This window comes from Homalodisca vitripennis, chromosome 4, assembly GCF_021130785.1.
Source record: "Homalodisca vitripennis isolate AUS2020 chromosome 4, UT_GWSS_2.1, whole genome shotgun sequence".
In the NCBI taxonomy this organism is placed as follows: Eukaryota; Metazoa; Arthropoda; class Insecta; order Hemiptera; family Cicadellidae; genus Homalodisca; species Homalodisca vitripennis.
In genome coordinates this window covers 105,973,789-105,991,914 of record NC_060210.1, presented here as the reverse complement: position 1 = coordinate 105,991,914, position 18,126 = coordinate 105,973,789, and the positions used below count along the sequence as shown (strand labels likewise).

The 18,126-nt window shown below is 33.5% G+C and overlaps 1 protein-coding gene across 1 annotated transcript in view; it reads left to right on the top strand.

The window, feature by feature from the left end:
* The window catches only part of LOC124359900 (transcriptional regulator ATRX homolog), a 59,177-nt gene that overhangs the window by 29,965 nt on the left and 11,086 nt on the right, over window positions 1–18,126 (top strand). Inside the window, 11 exon segments of the mRNA XM_046813030.1 lie at window positions 3,044–3,207; window positions 4,082–4,155; window positions 4,157–4,220; window positions 5,861–6,036; window positions 6,219–6,464; window positions 8,497–8,689; window positions 9,613–9,799; window positions 10,691–10,906; window positions 12,005–12,182; window positions 14,325–14,682; window positions 15,224–15,285. Of these exon segments, the coding sequence (XP_046668986.1) occupies window positions 3,044–3,207; window positions 4,082–4,155; window positions 4,157–4,220; window positions 5,861–6,036; window positions 6,219–6,464; window positions 8,497–8,689; window positions 9,613–9,799; window positions 10,691–10,906; window positions 12,005–12,182; window positions 14,325–14,682; window positions 15,224–15,285 (1,918 nt within the window).

The window sequence follows — 18,126 nt, the reverse complement described above, 5'->3', positions numbered from 1 at the left end:
ATAGTCGATACATTGCTTCGTGTAACAGGCACGGCAAAACGCGTTCTCAAACGCTCAGTGCGCACGTACTAGGTACAGTAAAACTCGTCGAAGGGTTAAATAACTGTTCAAAAATTAATTCTATATGAATCTCATACATTGGAACATTAACGAAGTGCGAAACCATTTAGAAGACCTGAACTTCCTGACATCTCAAATAACACAAAGTATTATATGTGTTCAGGAGACTACGCTTCACCAGGCATGCCACTTTTCTTTCCATCAGGTGGTAGGATATCTTCTGCCATGACAATCCTAATGACAGACATACCTGTGGAGGAGTTATGGTTCTCGCAAATCCTTTTCTATTTATACAGTACAGGTGTCTTTGAACACACCTCTACAAGCAGTATGCGTGAAGAGGTATATACATAGATATACCATTTAAATTGACATGCCTGTTGTGTTTACATCCCCCTGCATCCAGAAGTTCTTCCATGAGAGGATTTCTTGGACCTTGTTAATGAGTTGCCTCACCCTTTCATATTTGTGGACGATTTCAATGCCCACCATCGTTTTGGGGGCTCTGCCACATGCTCCCCAAGAGGCAACATGATTACCATCGTCCTCGATGATCTGAATCTTGTTTTATTGAACACCGGCACACCAACTTATCTTTGCTCGAGAACAGGCTCCCGCTCAGTATTAGACCTAAACATATGCGCACCACAAATCACTTACCTCTTCAATTGATCAGTTTCCTCTGACATTTACAGTAGCACCGTGTATAATGCACCGGTTATTATTTAAGTTCTCGATACTCAAGATAATGTGTCCAGATAAAAGCCTTGCAGATATTCAATAAGTTTCCAACCGAGGAGAACCTTGCAAAAGCTTGTCTCGTATTTAGAAGATGTTGACGAAATTCGTGGAAGGAATTTACTTCTTCGATTAATTGAACCGCCCCTTTATCTCTGGTATGGAGGAGATTAAAGGCGGTGTTTGGAAAACAGCCTCCTCTGCTCATTCTTGACTTAAGGGTGAACTATATAATTTTAACCGAGCCACAAAACGTGGCAAACGCTTTAGCCTCGTCCATTTCTAACATGTCTAGAACGATATCCTACTGTCTTTTGTTTCAGCGACATGAAGCACAAATAAAATACAACAATCTATAAATGATTATAACTATGTAAACCATTAAATTTACTATTATACTTTCTCCCATTACAAACTCAGCATAGGGTAGTTATAAACACCCTTTTAAATTAGGGTGTTGGCAGTAATATGTTTTATGGATGAACATTCCTTCCATGTAAGATTGGAAACTCATTTGTCCACCATCACAAGTCTGAAGAACGATATACCTCAAGGAAGTGTCCTCAATTATACTCTCTTTGCTGTGGCCATAAACAGCATCACTTCTTGGGTTAAGGCTCCTTTCAGATGCTCTCTCTTCGTAAATAACTTTGTGATGTTTATGCATGCCAGAAGGCTGGCTACTGCAGAGAGGTACCTTTAGCTCACCATCCATCGTCTTGAATCTTGAACCAATCAAACCAGGTTTTCCTTTTTTTTTCTTCAATGACTTGAAATGTATTATTTTGTCTCGACTGATGAACATTGCTGAAACCCATGACTGACTGATCCAACCCTTATCTCGCTGAAATGGAATTTTAATCCCAGCAAGTCGATGTGTGTAATTCCTGGAACTATGGTTTGATTCCAGACTGACATGGGTTTCCGTACATTAAAGAACTTAGGCAAAATGCCTAAAGAAACTTTACGTAATGAGAGCTTTGAGCTGAACGAAATGGTATGAAGATAGAAAATGCATGCTTCAGTTTTACAAAGCATGTATATTCTACCTTGTGATTACTATGGTTCGCAGGTATATTCTTCTGCCAGGCCAAGAGCCCTTAAAATATTGGAACCAATCCATCACTCTACTATCAGATTAGCTACTGGAGCCTTTCGTGCTAGCCCCATTGCCAGTCTGTTATCAGAGAGTAGTGAACAATCCCTATCTCTAAAACGTACACAATTGGCTTTGGACAATTTTTGAGTTAAAAATCGAAGTCAGAAAATCCAGCTTTCGAGGCAGTCCAGGATGCATCACTTGCTCCCTTGTGCTACAATAAGCCTAATGCCCCTGCACCCTTTGGTATTAGGATCCTGTTGCACCTTGCAAAAGTGGACATGAGAACGATGTTAATGTTGAAGTCTGACACAGGGTGGATAGGCCACCTGGACAGTCACAACTCCCAACGTAATACTGTTATTATTGCAGTTTTAGTTTATAAGCAGGATATATCACTGTTGTCCATGAACACCTGCAGAGAGATTTCGTCATCCTTCTCGCCCTGCAACATCGTCTACACGGATGGCTCAAAGAGTAGTCCTTAGAGTCTTTTATGAAGGAGTTAGTTTGTCATGCAAGAGGCCTTAGGATGTGCAGTAGGACTATACCTAATTCTCTATACATTGAATTCTGGGAACTAATTATTAGTTGAAGTTCCAGGTTTATGAAGTTTTGGGAGTTTATGCATGTGTGGTATTTTGGATTGATAAGGAGTTATCATATAGTAATAGCAATAGTAAGCTTTCTAGTAATAACGATTGCTCCATGCAACTGTACTTGCTTTCTCAGCAGTAACACCATCATGTGATGCTATAGGAGCCGTCCTTCATCCCCATTGGTTTATACCATTGTGTGCATACACTTTTAACTCAAAACTTAGTCAACTCTTTGTTATGAAATAAGAGTCAGAACCAGAACGGAATTCAGAATCGAGGTCAAAAGATTTGGGTGCAGACCTAATTTATTGGAGTTTTCTGTACCCATCACTGTTTAAAGACTTGACATTTTTAACTCACTATGTTTAATGTTGACTGTTTCTTATTTAGCATTTCTCACCGTTATTAAAGTAAATGTACTATATTTTTTCAATAAAATACTTTTATACTGTCTGTTGTTTTATAATAATTTTATTAATGTCTTATTATTATTTCTTGAATATTGTGTACTTAATTTTCCTATTAGTTAAGGCCTTGGATGTTTTAGGTGTAAACAAAACCCAGAACGTGCAAGAGAGCTAAGACGTTGGCAACATAATGGTGGAGTGTTGATTATGGGCTATGAAATGTTCCGAAATCTCACCTGTGAAACAGCTAAAAAGTTCAAAGCAAAAATGAAGAAGGATTTTCAAGAAACCCTTGTAGATCCTGGTATATTTATTATGTTATCGTTCTAGAATTAAATCATTGTATCTGCATAAGATATTCAGAAAAGAAAGTTTGTAATCGTAATGCCATATTGATAAATTAAAATTGTGTAAATATTTTTAATTCCAAATTATATATGAATATCAATCTATTATATGATTTGAGATGTCACCATGTAGTACGGATTTCAGTATTCTACCTGGTTTGCTTGTCACAAAATGCAACAAATTAGATTCGAAACTATAATATAATCACTTTATAAACACACATAAACCATCATGATAATAAGATTATTAAAATGTTCTGTAACAGTGAGTAAATTTCACTCCATTGATGAGCCAACTCTTGAGTCTAATTCATCCAATTTTGCTGTTAGTGCAGATAATGACCTTTGTTGGTATAATCAACATATAATTATCAAGGGGAGTGGAATGATATGTATAAATGTTTATTTGAGAATGACGATTGTAAACATATTTGATGATAAAACTAGAAAGATAAGAATTTCATCTGTAAACAAATATTATTTTAATAAAATAATTCTAATAAATCGTAGAAATCTATTTTACATTCATTTAGATTTTGTTAAACAGACTGATTTGGAGTTTAAACCTGCTGTTATTTTTGATTAGGCAATATTTTAAAATTTGATTACCCATATATATTGTTAAAATTTGTATGTTAATATTATTTTTCTGTTCTTGCATTTCTAATATTATTTCATTGTTTCGAACTTCAATTATAGTGGTACGTTGTCAACATATAAGTTTGATCATAGGTCTTGTTTGTATTGTACACTTTGGATAGTGCAATGGGTAAATTTTAGATGCTCTAAACTAAAGATAGTATTTTGTACAAAAATATATTGCTATTTCAGGTGCTGATCTGATTGTGTGTGATGAAGGTCACATGTTGAAAAATGAAAACACAGCTCTCTCAAAAGCTATGAGCAAAGTTAAAAACACTGCGGAGGATTGTGCTCACAGGCACACCGATGCAAAACAATCTCAAAGAGTGTAAGTTTTTAATCTATTGATATAGATAGACATGTAAGTGGTAAAGTTGTAAAACATGTTTAACAATCAATGTCCTCACATCTGCACATTTGCTGGAAAAATGAATATTATTTTATACTCTAATGTTACAGCTATTTTTTTTGTTACCCAATAATTTTTAATAGCGATTTGGTTTATACAATTACAGTATTTAGAATACACAATAAAGACATACAATATTCTTTCACAAAAAATATAAAGTAAGGTTGTTTAAATATCACTAGAGAAATGATTCTTGATAAGGGAAAATACATTCTAACCCTTCATTTTTCATTATCGATAGCTGACATAAAGTGAACATCGCTGTAGGCAGACTTGAATACAGCCTGCTTGAATCAGAAAATATGAATAATTTTATCATTGAAGGTAAAATTTTGGTTATTTGTGCATTATGTGACCCATATCACTATCAAAATATGATTACTGTAAATTTGTTACACTTTTTCTTTAATTGAGTCAAAAACAACAAACCTTAGCCAGTTTAATTTTGTATTTCAGTAGATTATTTGCTTCTTCAAAAGGTGAATACAATTTGTCTCAAATAATCTGCAAATTATGTTTTGTTTATTAAACTTTTACATTAAGTGCCTTGTCACTATTAGAAGACTAAATTAAATGTATACTGTATAAGTTTTGAAGACTTTGCGTTTATAAAATTAACAATTTCAGATTTTCTAACTCTCTCTTAATTATAATATTACATCATTCACCAAGTGGTTCATTTTCCTCCACTTCACATAAATATTTTTCAGTTTTTACTAATATAGTTTATCACTGTCCTGTGAACACATGACTTATAAAACTTGTGTGGAGAAAAATTAGTTTTATTGAGAGCATTAGGTGTTTGTTGGGAGAATTGTGGACTTAAAATGGAATCATAATTGTTTATAAATTTTCATTATCACAGCCATGGTAATAGATGGCAAAAATGTAACTTTAAAACAGTTACTTTCTAATCAGCTGTTACAACCACTTAAACATATGTTGACTAATACAATGTTACTGCATTCCTAGTTTGTTATTATTTGTTGTAAAGAAATTAATCGCTCTTTTGCAAACATCTCATTACACTTAAAAGAACCTGTGTGTTGTTTCCAGAGTAACAGGATATTCAGGATGGGTTAGGTTGGGGATAGGGACCGCCTCCTGTCGAGTTTCATGAGGATGGATTGTGGGCATTATATACCAGTCATGTCACCTTGGAAGTAGAGGAGGTCAGTTCTGTACCAGCCTCTCCAGTCAAAGTGGGCAGAGGTGGCAAACTGTCTTTAACACTTAAGGAGTCCCTAACTACATCCAACAGTCGTCCTCCGCAGTAGACTAGACCTACCTACCACCCTTGGATATACATACATATCTCTACATTTGGGATTAGTGATGTGGTGCCCCTGGACATTTCTACGATTCCCCAAATTTAAATGACAGATTTTGCTGTACCCAGTGTAGTTTCAGCTGGAAGGTATAAGCCAGCCAGAAGTGAACTCTCCTGAGGGACACAGCAAAGTTATTTAATGTTCTTAAGGAATTACTGTTTATTTTTTTAACTAATCAGTTTCTTAGTTTCCATTCACTTATTATGTTTTCTGTTTGCTATGTTTTAGATCATTGCATGGTACAGTTTGTCAAACCTAACTTGCTGGGTACCAGAAAGGAATTTCTGAACCGTTTTGTGAACCCAATAAGTAATGGTCAGTTTGTTGACTCCACAGAAAGTGACGTCAAGCTGATGAAGCGAAGAGCTCATGTTTTGCACAAGATGTTGGAAGGTCTTGTTCAGGTACGGATTATCTTATAATTAACTTCAGATAAAACTAACTCAATTAATGTATAAAACAAAATCGCCTTCAAATAGTTTGTTAGGTTTTGATTGAGTGTCAAGACAGAACAACTAAACAAATGTTTCATTATCGTGGTATTACCATTAGTATAAATCATTCATTGGAATGGCTGTTTGTTTAGAGGTTTGACTACAATGTGTTGACGCCATTCCTGCCGCCGAAACATGAGTATGTGATATCGCTGTGCTTGTCGGAACTACAAGTAAATTTGTATAAACACTATCTGGAGACCTACAGTCAGCAGTCAGATAGTACCAAGGCTGGGAGTCGCCTCTTCCAGGACTGGCAGGCACTCGGCCGCATCTGGACTCACCCTCGAGTCCTCAAGATGAGCACTGACAAAGCTAATCTACTTAAAGAGAAAAAGGCAAGTAATTTTCCTTTTGTTACTACAACAATTTTTTGATGTAATTTCCAAATTGTTTAATCACTATTGCTGTATTTTGCTATGTCTTAATTTCAACAATAATAAATCATTCACTCAACATCACTGGCCCATTACACAGCCAATCTGTGCAACACAATCCAACACTGACTTGTTACAATCATTGTGCTCAAGAACAAATCAAATCAAAATCATATTTATTTTCACAAATTACTGGGGAAAAAAACAGAGTAAATATTTTATATTAAAAAAAGAAAACAGATGTAGCATTTGGATATCAAATGGCAATACAATATACAATAATAGTAATGCAATTCTAAATAGTTAACATTAAATAATTTAATGCTAAATAGTATTAAAAAACCTTATATCACAAAGAAATAAATCCATGTATTGAAAATAAAGAGATAAATTATATATATATATATATATATATATATATATATATATATATATATATATATAGTGAAAACAGCATTCATGATTCAATTACTTTGCTACAGTAAGCACAGAGTATGTGAAAACTAATTTTGTTAATACCACCATAAACAAAACTTATCCTCCTATTTCAAATTTATCATACTTCACCATTTTAGCCAACCTATCTTACCTAAGGACTATATTGACCCTATCCATCAATTCAAAGAACGCTGAGGGCTACTATTTTGACTCGAGCCAGATGGATGGTAAAGCGCCAAGGGCCATCATTATATTGTTGGCTCGGCAGGGTTGGATGATAAGCACCAAGAGCCATAGTATTGCCTGATGAAATTTTTGTAAAGTACTCAATTTTAATCAACAATTTACTGGCCAATTTTTAATAAAATCGATACAGTGATTTTTGCAATAACATTTGCTTTAGGATTATAATTCATTTGTTATATTTATATAATTTTACAGTTTAAATATTAAATAAAACATGCCATGCTAAACAAGTGCACAAATAACAATTGAATCATTTTACTACAGTTGCATATGTCCTTGTCAAGTACATCTATTTAAATATAATATAGAAATTGTTCAAGTAAAGTGTCCTTCGTGAAGTCTACTTATTGTGTTATAAATACAGATGAAGTTTTCCCAGAGCTTTTCCCCACATAAGTTTTAGATATTCATAAGAAGTTATTTTATAAAGTGGAAGGGTTGTCATATGTTTATTAGTGTAGTATGAAGTCGAAAAAGGTTCTGAAGGAGTATGGACAGATTCTTTTTTACAAATATTAGTATTTTAATAGATATAAATACTGTTTAAGGGAGTGTTAAAAATAATAGATTGAAAATAATGGTTATTAGAAATATTTGTGTCAATACAAATTTGATATAATTTACACATATTGCTGGACTGTGATGGGAAGAATCCTAGAAAATGAAACTATACATAAGCATGGTAAACGATTTGGGAATGCCAATAGCGGAGCGGTCTAAGATGTTGGACTATGGATATGAGCAAGTTCTGTGACCAAGGCACTTTTTATCAGTACCGACTCTCCCCCTTTTTCTGTATGACAAATTCTCACACAGTTGAGTGGCACATAAGGGTGGACAAAATAAGGCTTAAAGGCAGATTGGCCTCTCCTCAAAAGAAAAATCAAAACAATAAACTATATTGTGGACTTTAAACTTTCCAATATGGGTTCTACCAAAGTATTAAGCACTAGCTTTTTATTTTAGCACCATAACAGTCTTAAACATCATCAAACCCTTTTATGTCCTAATATTTTGTCAGAATTATCAGGTATGCCTCATTTGAAAGATATCATTAATAGGCATCCAAACAATATTTTAGATTTCTTAGATTTTTATTGGTTTTTCAGAACAAAATCATAAACCTTTTTGTATTGTATCATTTAAATACTAAAAAAATAACACTTTATGAAAAAGTGGTTGGATGCATATTTATTATGTCTTTAAAATGAGACATCAACCACAATTCAATGGTCAAAAATAGGGATGATGGTGATTTTTGTAAACCAATTATTCTGAAAGGTTTTGTTTTAATGATTCTTTGTTTCAGATGATGGATGAGTCTGATGAAGAAGGCTCTTTGAAGGATTTTATTGATGACGGTTCAGACAGTGAAACAACTCCTGAAGAATCTAGTGATAACAGTTTGAGTGATGCTAGTATCAAATCAAATGATGGGAAAAAGAAGAAAATCATACCAAACAGAAGAACTACTAGGTCAACAAGGTCAAATTCAAAGAATGGTAAACCTTGTATCTTTGGCCTTAGTTAACTAGTTTAGATTAAAATAATAAACCGAATGCAACAGAATACTGAAGAACCCAACAGAACCTAACGAAAGAGTTATCACAAGGATAGGCAGTCTGAGCTTTTGATCCCGAAATCAGTACAGTTTTTGTTTGAACCAAAATAAACCTGTAAACATTTCAAGTCGCTAGGATCTTTCTATCAAATAAGTTTTGTACGGACGGATGGGCAACGACTCGATTTTAAGAAAGCCTGTCGATTGCTTAACCCTCTGACTACCATCAATGGATATCTGTTGATTTGGACCACCTACTTAATCTCATTTGTTATAATACATAAACAATCAAGTATCAACGTGATTCATATACCATTGGAATAGTAAAGAGTTCCCGAACACAGCACTGGTTTTATTTCTATGACAGCAGATTTTTCATCTTTGCAGAAAAACTATTTTTTGTTTTTGTAAGTGTTTTATAGCACAATATTACTGTTTATAAAAATATACTTTTTTTAATAAAAATATATTTTTAAAAAGGTTTGTTATAAAAATAAACTTTAATCGAAGAATTACTATTTATATATATATATATATATTTATTTATATATATATATTATTTATTTATATATATATATATATATATATATATAAACTATACTAAATTTGTAACCTTTAGGTTATTATGAAAGTTTACAAAACCAAAAACATTATTAGAATAACTGGTAATTATCCCCTATTTTAGAAACATATAACAAAAATCTTTATTTTTACTAACCATAAAAAATGAAAGCCTTAGGTTTTCTCACATTTTTTGTATATTTATTGACTAGTATTGTGTTTTCTAGTTTCTCTATACATATATGAAAAAGTAGAATGTAATAACTATATGTATAAACTATAGATTTGATATTGCTATTGCAGCAGCACAGTTGGAGTCTTCAGGAGATGAGAAAGAAGATAATGAAGAAGCTATAGAGGAATCAAATACTGAGAGAGCATGGTGGAGTGGAATGGTAGAACCTGAACATTTAGATGATATAAACCATAGTGCCAAATTGGTTTTGCTGTTTGCGATCCTCAGAGAATGTGAAATGATTGAAGACAAAGTGTAAGTTTTATTTTGTATTAATATAGCGGTTTTTCAACTTAAATATTAACCCTTTTACTGCCACAGATGTATGCAACTTCATACACAATGATCATCAAGCACTAAGTCAGCTGAATGTTGCTGACCTGAAGACTCGTGCCACGACTGAAAATTTATTAATTTGCTGACACGTATTGAAACAATTATAAATCTAGTCATACAATGGCCAGAGTTATAATGTTTATTTTATCTTGTTCACCTTTTTCTATTCTAGATTTTTATATAATCCTGAAAAGCGTACATCTTGATTTTTTACTTGTGTGAAAAGATTTTTTATTTTCTCTAAACTTTTATTTTAAAATTTATTAAAGTATATTTTTACTTTTGTATTACCTGTTAACTACATATATTTTCAAAAATATAATTATCTTATGAAAATACAGCAACAATTTTAAAATGAAAAAATATATCCAAACGAATATAAGTAAAAAAATAACTAAATGTTTATTATTGACAAAAATGATTCTTTGTAAAATATAAGTAACTCTTTACTGTTGAGACACATGAAACCAAACACAAGATTTAAATATGAACTTCGTCAACAATATAATATCTTATAGTTTCAGATACATTTTACAACACAAATAAAATGTATTTTATATAATTTTGAACTTTTACGTTTCAAAGTTTAAAATGGTATAACACCAAATTATATCACCTACACAAAGTAAAACCAACCTATATTATAGCTTGTTTCTTTATAAGATATTTTTTATACAGTTGTATAATGAGAATTTAAACTCATATCAATAAAATTAGAAGTGAACAAACAACCTTATGATTTTGCAGCTTTGAACAACAATAATTTATTGCTTTAACAGGTACTCATTTGTACTTTATATTTTATTCCAGATTAGTATTCAGTCAGTCATTGTTCTCTCTAGACTTGATTGAATATTTTTTGGACAAGATAGATACAGCTACACAAGAAAATCGACTAGAAGAAAATCTTGGGAATCATCAAGGGACATGGGCCAAAGGTCTTGACTACTTCAGACTTGACGGCTCTACTTCATCTGAAAATAGAAATATCTGGTGCAAAGCGTTCAACCGAGAAGATAATCCTAGGTAAGTGATTGGGATATTTTTTTGGTTAAAAATGTTCATGTATAACTACAGAATAGAACGCCTATAACAACATTAACACAGAGATGACAGACATTGTTAGAATGTTTGAGAGGTATGGGGATGCGATATTGACTTGACAACTGTTATCCAAAACAAAATTTTAACTAACCACTCTCTTTTAATATTACACACACACAAAACAAATTTCAAAAACTGTTTAAGAAATACCAGTGGTGGCATAGAAAAATTAAACCCTGTAGTAGTGATGAGCGAATCTAGAATTTTCAACATACTTATTTAGTGTCCATGTGTGCTTCTAATAATCAAATAGCTGAATATTTAAACCATTTTTTCTATTCTGATTTTCAACTTTTGGATAAATCCCACATTATAGAGTTTTATTGAAATTTGTTGGCGTTTGTAAACCTCAATAATTTTATTATAATCATTCTTAGATAAATTTAGTATATGAATATACAAAACTAGTGAATTTCAGCTTTTAAACTCGGTTTGTAATTTTACTGATTCTTACGAAAAAACTGTAACTCAAACCAATATAAATTTGGGATAGTTAGTATGTGCAACAAACTGAACTTTAGCATTTCAATAAAAAGCAAATACAAAAGAGAAATATAATATTTTAACTAACTAATTATTGATCTTTTTATTTGTTTATTGAGTGTTTTGTTGTGCAGCTTTGAGGTGGTTTGTAATTGGCTGCAATTTGTAGTTTGTTGAGATGTGATTTCTTTCCATTTCAGATTGCATTTTTACTATGGTATTATTTATTATTGTTATTTATTCCATCACATAATGTTTTAATATTACACCTTGTTATGTTTGTTGGCTGTGTGTATGCTGCTGCTTTCTACCAGTCCTTGCTGCAATTAAACATAGTTCTATTATGGGCTATGTTAATTAATACCTAACTCTACCAAAATGTATTGATATATACATTTGTTTTATATGATATATTGAAATAATACAAGTGTGAATAAAAATAACTGAGGAATACATAATCATGGATTCCACCTATCAATGGTAATTCCATAATGAATTAGATCTGGTAAAGTCTTAATCTGTATCATCCTGTTTCAGGGCAAGACTATTCCTCATTTCAACCAGAGCTGGAGGCCTGGGTATCAATCTAACAGCTGCAAACCGAGTTATTATTTTTGATGCTTCATGGAACCCTTCCCATGATGTGCAGAGCATTTTTAGAGTGTATAGGTTCGGCCAAAGAAAACCATGCTACGTCTACAGGTTTATAGCTCATGTATGTTTTAGATTCATTCATACATTTATATTAACTAATATTTAAGTATACATACATTTTTTCTCTCTCTCTTAGGACAAGAAGCTTAGAAATTGCACCTAGTCCTAAAAGGACTGATGCACTGCTTCCAGAGTAACGAGATATTCTGGATGGGCAAGGTTGAGGATAAGAGCCGCATCTTGTCGAGATCCGCGAGGAAACATTTAGGGCATTAATCTCAGTCATGTCCCCTCGGAAGAAGGGGGAGCCAGCTCTAAACCAGCTTCTCCAGTCAAAGGAGGCAGTGGGTGGCACGCCCTTATGTCTAGGCTAGCAAGAACCTTGACTTAGGGAATCCTACCAACTCCAACAGTCATCTCCCTTAGACTAGACATTTCTAACTACCCTTGCCCTTGCACTCCAAAATATCTACATTTAGTTAGTGATGTGCCACTCCAGGATATCCATAAGGTTGTCCAGATTAAAGTGACACATTGATTCTTGCTTTGCCCAGTCTGAGTTCATCTGCAAGGTATAAACCAGCCGAAAGTGAACCCTCCTTGGAAATGGTATACACGTTAAATAATCCTAATGATTTGCAGTTCATTTTTAGAGTGTATGGGTTCGATCAAAGAAATCCATGCTAAGTTTACAGGTTTATAGCTCATGTATGTTTTAGGTTCATTCATAAATTTATAAAAGTATACATACATACACATAAGCATGCATGATTTTGAAATGTCACTTGAAATGTATCTTAACTTTCCAGTGACAGTTTCTCATCATGTAAATTAATAATAAAAATAAATAAAAGAATAACTGAATCTGTGTAAACCTATTAAACATATTCATAAATTTCAATAAAAATTGGTACACAATAAATACTTGCTCCACCGAAATTCAAACCTGGATCTGTCATTTCCCCAGTGAGATCAATCAATGGAATGGTGTCATACAACGTTACCAGTTAAAGTCAAGGCCTAACAAACAATCTCAACACGCAAGGTAATGTGACCATGTTTTGAGATGGACATGGAATATTGTTATTCAATTTTATGGAATGAGGAAGAACAATAAATGCATTTTTACTTGTTTTGCTACCTAAAGGAGTTTTTAGGTGGAAAATCTTTAACACTGATAACAAGGTGAAAGAAGTAGTTAAAGATCGGGTTTTCTCACAGGTACAAAATGTGACCCTTGTATAATGGAAAAAATAAAACAATATATTCCAATATGTCACATATGAGGCAAATATTCAAATACAGCTATTATTACATTTACCTTTAAGTAATAAAAAGATCAATAAAATTAACTAAAACTCCAATAAATGTAAAAGCCATATTAATAAGTTAATTTTTTTTCTTTAACAGCCACCTGAGAATGGTACAGATGTGTGCTACACCAACAATTCGTCATGTGGCGATTTAGTAAAGCATTACCCCCTCTCTCTCTCTCTCTCTCTCTCTCTCTCTCTCTCTCTCTCTCTCTCTCTCTCCTCTCTCTCTCTCTCTCTCTCTCTCTCCTCTCTCTCTCTCTCTCTCTCTCTCTCCTCTCTCTCTCTCTCTCTCTCTCTCCTCTCTCTCTCTCTCTCTCTCTCTCTCTCTCTCTCTCTCTCTCTCTCTCTCTCTCTCTCTCTCTCTCTCTCTCTCTCTCTCTCTCTCTCTCCTCTCTCTCTCTCTCTCTCTCTCTCTCTCTCTCTCTCTCTCTCTCTCTCTCTCTCTCTCTCTCCTCTCTCTCTCTCCTCTCTCTCTCTCTCTCTCTCTCTCTCTCTCTCTCTCTCTCTCTCTCTCTCTCTCTCTCTCTCTCTCTCTCTCTCTCTCTCTCACTCTCTCACTCTCTCACTCTCTCACTCACTCACTCACTCACTCACTCACTCACTCACTCACTCACTCACTCACTCACTCACTCACTCACTCACTCACTCACTCACTCACTCACTCACTCACTCACTCACTCACTCACTCACTCACTCACTCACTCACTCACTCACTCACTCACTCACTCACTCACTTCCCTCTCCTACTCCATTGTAATGAAACTATGCATGAATCAATGTGTTAAATGAGCAGCAGAAAAAAATTATGTTTTATGAAATGAAAAATGTAATGTTAGGACTGGTATCCTACATCTTGTGTTGTATGTAATGAATGTTATTTCTTTCAGGGCACAATGGAGGAAAAAGTGTACGATCGTCAAGTGGCAAAACAGTCAATGTCAAATAGAGTGGTGGATGAACAGCAAGTTCACCGTCATTTCTCCATGAACGATCTAAACGAATTGTACAGTTTCACTCCACCGTCTAGTAAGGAGGATCGCCCAATCCCTGCGTTGCCCAAGGATGGACTGATGGCCGAGATCCTTACCCAGTACAGTAACTGGATTGAGAAATACCACGAACATGACTCACTGCTGGAGAACGTTGTAGAGGAAGAGCTCAATGAGGAAGAACGTAAAGCAGCCTGGGAGGACTATGAAAACGACAAAAAGAGAGGATTCATCCCTCAGACCACCGGAACTGGGGGTAATAATCTACTTTATGATATTCTTACAATTCTCATACCACAGATCATAGACTTATTATTTTTTGGCAAAACCCCAGGACAATATTAATACAAGAGATTTATATGCCATATTTTGTCTTCTTTCCATGTTCTGTATCCTTGTTGTGGGATAGCATGGTCTCTAACTTTGTAAGTTCATTATCAGATCTAATGGTCTGATATTATTTGAACTAAATAAGATTTTTATTTTGAAAAATTGTCAAAGATGTATATTTCATTGTGTGTTATTTGGACCAAACTGTTCAAATACAGTAAAAGATCTATCAAAGAAGGAAAATTAAAAGCATATAACCACAAAACCCAGCAAGGTGAGAGCTGCTTGTTACAAGTAGAGTTCTTTACTTCCGTATTGCAGAACATTTGTATGGTCCTCAAAGGGTTAAACTGCTCCATGATATTATGTAACATACTTTATCTTATAGTATCGATAGTAATAAAATTAATATTTTTACATCTAGTTTTCGAATTTGGAATGTGTAACATGTATTTATATTGTTTCAGGATCATTTATTAATCCCATGTCCCTGCAAATAGAGAACCTTCGGAGGGCACTAAAAGCCAAGGCAAGTAAACAATTATTTATTCAATTTTATTTTTTGAATTAAATTAAATGCAATGACGACAAAAGGAAATAGTAATTCTTGGTAGGCCTACTCCTAACCTATCAAACTTAACACAATGAAATGCAAAGTTTATTTGGCAATTTCAACCATGGTCTTATCAAAAGTATGAATGAATAGTAGTTCATGGCCAGCAAAGTTAAAGAGAATTAACACACAATTCATAATTAATGTAAAAAGTTGTTTATAGTGCAATATATTTAAAAGATAATTTTTACCAATTTTTCTGTGAATCTCCATGCCCTCTATTTAATGAGTAATATTCTTTAATCTTCAGAATCTTTGACATCATATTTTCCTTTCATTTTTATTGACAAAATGAATTATTCATCAAGCAACATTCCAACTTCACCTATTATTTAACTCACCACACCCCATTGGAAGAAATAAATATAGAGCTTAGTAGCCCCAGTGCAGCCCTAGGACCAAAACTAATATCAATACAACTACCACATCTTAAGAATCTATAAAATTTTCATTACTTCAAACAATATTCATGATTATTTTCTTTAAAAGAAACACACATCTCTCCAATAATTTTTAATTATAAATTTATAGTAAATATTTCATTATTTCCTTCCACGAAATATTTATAATGTTAATCATTTATTCATTAACAGTTCAATAAATTCCTGTTGTGCCAAAGAGATGCATTCTATACAATACAATACTTCTCTACAGGTCTTGTGAATGTACAGTTTAATCAAAATTGGCAAAACAAATATTGAGCTCTAAATTTAACAAAAGACAGTTAACAAGTGATTTCAGAGCTAATGAGGTGGATTAAGTATTTTCATATACTTAAACTTGACCAATTATCTTTTAGATTCTTGAATTATAATTGAAATTACATTGAACATTCTGTATTAAGAAAAGTTGAAAAAACATTCAGTTGTATGAAAGGGAAGGAGTCTTTAGGTATATATATATATATATATATATATATATATACAACTTTCATCACAGCAAGTATGGGTGTCATGAATACATGGCTTCAGGCAGCCAAATTGTCAAATAGTTTGGAACTCTCAGAGGTTTGGTGTGTCACTATCTATAAGATCCCCAATATACCAAAGCTTTTAACAGTGATGCTTCTAGAGAGTAATTTCTAGAAGCATGGATACTGTGAAGATAGTCCGAAGGCTGTAGTAGGATTAGAACACACAGAAACCAAAACTTATCTCATAAATGGTAAGCCTCTGAGAACAAACACTCCCAGAGATCTTGTGCAACCAGATATGGATATCTCTGGCTAGTTTACCAAAGGTAGCTTTCAGAGACAACAAACATAACTGTTCTGGTATGCTGGAGTTTTCTAGAGCCTAGGTGGGGTAATAGCCAATCCTAGTAGGCAGTAGATAGTTTAGGCCATAGACATGTAGAAGTTTGATTTCAGCAGAGGTGGTTACTCTACACATTGAGACCAGGTGAATACAAACATAACTGCTCTGATATGCTACTTCTGACACTTGGCTCAACATCATGGCTGTTGTCACCATGTTCTGACACCATGTTGTTCACCATATATAGTTCCCTGTTCCGGGTATTTCCAAACATTACCTAATTTTCTGTGTGTATAGATTAAATTCGCCAAAGTCTAAGGCTAAATTATTTCAGAACAGGGAGTACAATGCTATCAATTTATGAAAAAAGGGTGTTAATTCCAATCCATGGCATGAAGTATACGCAAACAAAGTTAACGATATAGTCTTTTTATTTAACTCTCATTTGTGCAATCTTATTAAAAAACCATGACCCTGTCATAGTAAATAAAATGCATTACAAAAATAACCTGCTCTGTGGTTAAGTAATGTTATTCATGTACTTCAAAAGCATAAAGATTCAGCAAACCGCAAGGGAAAGCATTTCAAATCTCCAGGGAACTGGGCCACCTATAAACATCTTAGGAATAGGACACAACATCAAATTCATAACTCTAAAATTCGTTATTATTTCAGGTACCTTGAATGTAGAAATCTTGCAAATGCCTGTGAAATAAAATCAAAGAGCTTGGTATAGACAAACCAGACTCAGTCCTCTAATCTGGACTTGAGTGAATTGAATGATTTTTAGTAAATATTTGTGTTGACATTTTAGAGGCTCATGATTTTGCAGCTCGACTTGAAGTAACCTCTTTTGTTCTCCCTCCAAATCAATATAATTTTGAAAGTTGTGACGGAGGATGATGTGTTGAAGTTTATCATGAGTACAACTAGCATTATGGTTTGAGCTAATAAGATCTCAATGAAATTGATTAAAGATACTCTTCCTGTTGCTCTTCCATTCATTACTGTTACCTTCAATAAATCTCTTAGTTCATTCACTTTCCCTTCTGTTTGGAAATTTGCTTAAGATAATCTTTTGTATAAAGTATCTTCTCTAAAATTAGTTATCAACTTCAGACCTGTTAACATTTTACCCTTGTCGTTTAAGTGCCTCGAGAGAGTTAATCATCTACAGCATTCCTTCATTACAATAACAATACAATTACATTACAATATTCTGTCTCTCTTTCAATTTGGGTTCCGTTCTCAATACAGTACCAGCACTGCTCTTATTAAGGTTACAGACGATAATCATTTTGCAATGAATAAAAGAAAGATTTCTATTTTGACTCTTTGATTTTTCGAAGACATTTGATTGTGTCTGTCATCCTCTTCTCCTACTAAATGGACCTCTCCATGCTGTGTTGGTTGGTTTAAGTCATATCTAACTGGGCGTCAACAATGCATCATTTCATTTAAAAAATACAAGGAATCTGGTTGGAAAACTGTCACTCGAGGA